At 43.9% G+C, this 2,513-nt stretch overlaps 1 protein-coding gene across 1 annotated transcript; it reads right to left on the bottom strand.

Annotated features, from left to right (window-relative positions):
* LOC146378251 (uncharacterized) lies at positions 1 to 2,250 on the bottom strand. Its single transcript, XM_084944824.1, has 4 exons — positions 1,518 to 2,250; positions 909 to 1,106; positions 530 to 740; positions 1 to 262 (listed from the first exon to the last, which is right to left on the bottom strand). The coding sequence occupies exons 1-4, from the start codon at positions 2,248 to 2,250 to the stop codon at positions 1 to 3; spliced, it is 1,404 nt and encodes a 467-aa protein (XP_084800950.1).
* Positions 2,251 to 2,513: the final 263 nt, after the last annotated feature.

Raw genomic sequence — 2,513 nt, 5'->3', positions numbered from 1 at the left:
TTAGAATCGTGTTTCCTCTCTTTCCCAAATGCAGTCGCATTCTTGAAAAACATCCCTTTCGGGCATTGTGGTCAGGATGCTGAACCTGTTCCTGGAGATCTCCCGCAGCTCTTTGATCAGTCCCTCCAAAGATGGACTCGGCCAAGTTTTGTTTTCGTCACTTATAAGAATGTATGTCTGTCTCTTGATCAGCTCCAGTCGCTCCAGGTGTCGCAGCTTGTTGAGGAACAGCAGGTCTCTTGTTGGTTCCTCACGGTGGAAGCTACAGAAGACAAGACAGGAAAAAACGTCAGCTCTAGTTGCATGTTGGCAACTATAGGCCCATAATGGGAAATTGTTGACAAGATTTTCTGTAGTGTTTCAGTTGCACTTAAGGAATCATGACAGAAAAAAGCTTAATTTGCAGCAAAATGTAAATGATGTCACTTTTTTCAAGTGAGATGATTTGATGCTGCAGGTCACACATAAACCATCGAATGGAAGTTTTACTTTGTAATAGTAATAAAAAATAAAAATCTGCTGGGCATACCGTATCCTGAGAGTCTTGAGTTGAGGAAACAGTGCAGGAAGCTGTTTGCAGAGACTGTCAGCAAAGCGGTTCTTATCTATGTCCAGATGCTCAACTCGCTGGAGTTGAGATGCAATGGAGCTCATCTGGCACGCGCATATAGATGTTCGCAGGGTCAGACTGGTCACCTGGGATGGAAGGTCTTCCGTATAAGAGGCAAGAAAATTCCCTCCTATAAGGAAAGAAATGACAGGACAGAAGTTACAGAAAACAGTTTTGGCCTGGAGCTTCACACAGCTTCACAAAAAAACAAAAAAAGAGATGCATGCAAGACAACAGATTTTTGCTTACTACACACACTTACACACAATACAAAGATTAAATGCATGTTTTGACTCACCAATGATTGAGAGTGATTCCAGCTGTTGCAGATGACTGAGCCAGGAATAGATATGGCACTGGAGACCATCCCAGGGGTACCTGTAGTGGACAGCAAGCGACTTGAGTGAAGTCAGACCCCTCAGCGCGTCCTCCGACAGGATGATTTCTGTGTAATTGACTAACTCCAAAGAGATCAGTTCTGGGCCGCCGTACTCTCCTACAGGATAAAAGAGGTGGTTAGTTAAACATTTAGTCTCTGTCAGTAATAATTCCTAAGGAAATTATGTGGGTTACAGTTGGTCCAAGATAGTAACAGTAATAGACTAAACTAAATAATAAAATATATTACAAGTACAATACAGTTTCCAAAATTTAAGAAATAGCACTAATATATACAAATCGCTCAATTATAAACATCAAGAATATTACAGAGGTGAAATATATGTGATCATGTAGCATGTGTGCAGCTCAACTGACTTCAATATGATGGGTTTTGTTCCAATATTAAGGCATAATGTCAAGAAAATATTGTATTTTCTTGATGAAAAGCTCTTGTCAAAGGTGTAAAAAGTGACTGTATTGGTTCTGATGCTTGCAAGTGTAAAATATAATCAGGAGACTGGCTTACCTGGGTTTTCTGGGTCCAGTGGGTAGAAGTAGTTGTTGGGCAGTGGCACTGGTGGCTCCCCTTTCATTCCCCAGGATAAGTGTTTGAGTTTCTTCAGGCTTAGCAGCAGGTTGTGGAAGACGCAAGAGGGCACTGGCCTCATCCTCTCAAGCCCTTCACTTTCCTGCTGGTGGAACAGCAAGTACTCCAGGTTGACCAAGTGTGACACGCTGTTAATGAACGCCACAGTGTTGTCGCAGGACATCTGAATGTTGCAGATGCTGAGGTGAGTCAACCGCTCTGCTAGTTGCTGACTCTGACACTGCACCAGTAACGGCCCAACCCAGGTGGCGTTTCGTACCCCAAGACTCGTCAGGTTGGGGAATTCACACAGGTTGTCTAAGTATTTCATCTTGTAATATCGCCGTTCCCTCACACAGACAATGGTGTTGAGCGATGGGAGGGACTTGCTGAGGATTTTCCAATCTTTGGGTCGTAAATGTCGCACTGTGGCACGGCTGACCCCACGGCACTGCACGGTGTCCCAGAATCCAGATGTGTAGCGAGGAAAGTTGGAGAGTCCTGCTGTATAATCCTTCCACAGGGACGGGTGGTCGATGAGATCTCTGAAGTGTCTGCAGCAGAGGCGGGCTGTGTGCTTTTCCTCAGTGTTCAAGTAGCCGAACACCAAAACCCAAACTTCAGGTGGCAGATATGGTAGCTCCGGGACCTTCATGTTGACTGTTTGAGCCATTGCACCTCAATTCCTTACACAAATTCAACCAATGCAGAGGCTGCAGACCTACAATTAATAGTTCTTTGTCACTGAGTAACTGATTCGCTGAAAGGTAGGAGCACCTGGAAAGGGAACAACAACAGTTTACAACTCAGGCTAAACAAAAAATGACCAAGACCTCACTTAAGCTCTTTTTTTTTAATGTAAAAGGTGTTTATTTTTGCCCCAAACTATTCAGGCAAGCCTCACACCTCCAGCAAGATGGTAATATGAAATAACTA

Source organism: Perissodus microlepis, chromosome 11 (genome assembly GCF_051167445.1).
Source record: "Perissodus microlepis isolate ML-2025 ecotype Zambia chromosome 11, ASM5116744v1, whole genome shotgun sequence".
NCBI classification, from domain to species: Eukaryota; Metazoa; Chordata; class Actinopteri; order Cichliformes; family Cichlidae; genus Perissodus; species Perissodus microlepis.
This window is presented reverse-complemented; position numbering and strand designations above follow the sequence as displayed.

Bases quoted from the DNA above. Each gene is read 5' to 3' on its own strand.
- LOC146378251 (XM_084944824.1), bottom strand. From the start codon at position 2,250: ATGGCTCAAACAGTCAACATGAAGGTCCCGGAGCTACCATATCTGCCA. The intron at 1,107-1,517 runs GTAAGCCAGTCT...TTTATCCTGTAG, and splicing joins ACTGGACCCAGAAAACCCAG to GAGAGTACGGCGGCCCAGAA. The intron at 741-908 runs GTGAGTCAAAAC...CTTTCCTTATAG, and splicing joins GGAATCACTCTCAATCATTG to GAGGGAATTTTCTTGCCTCT.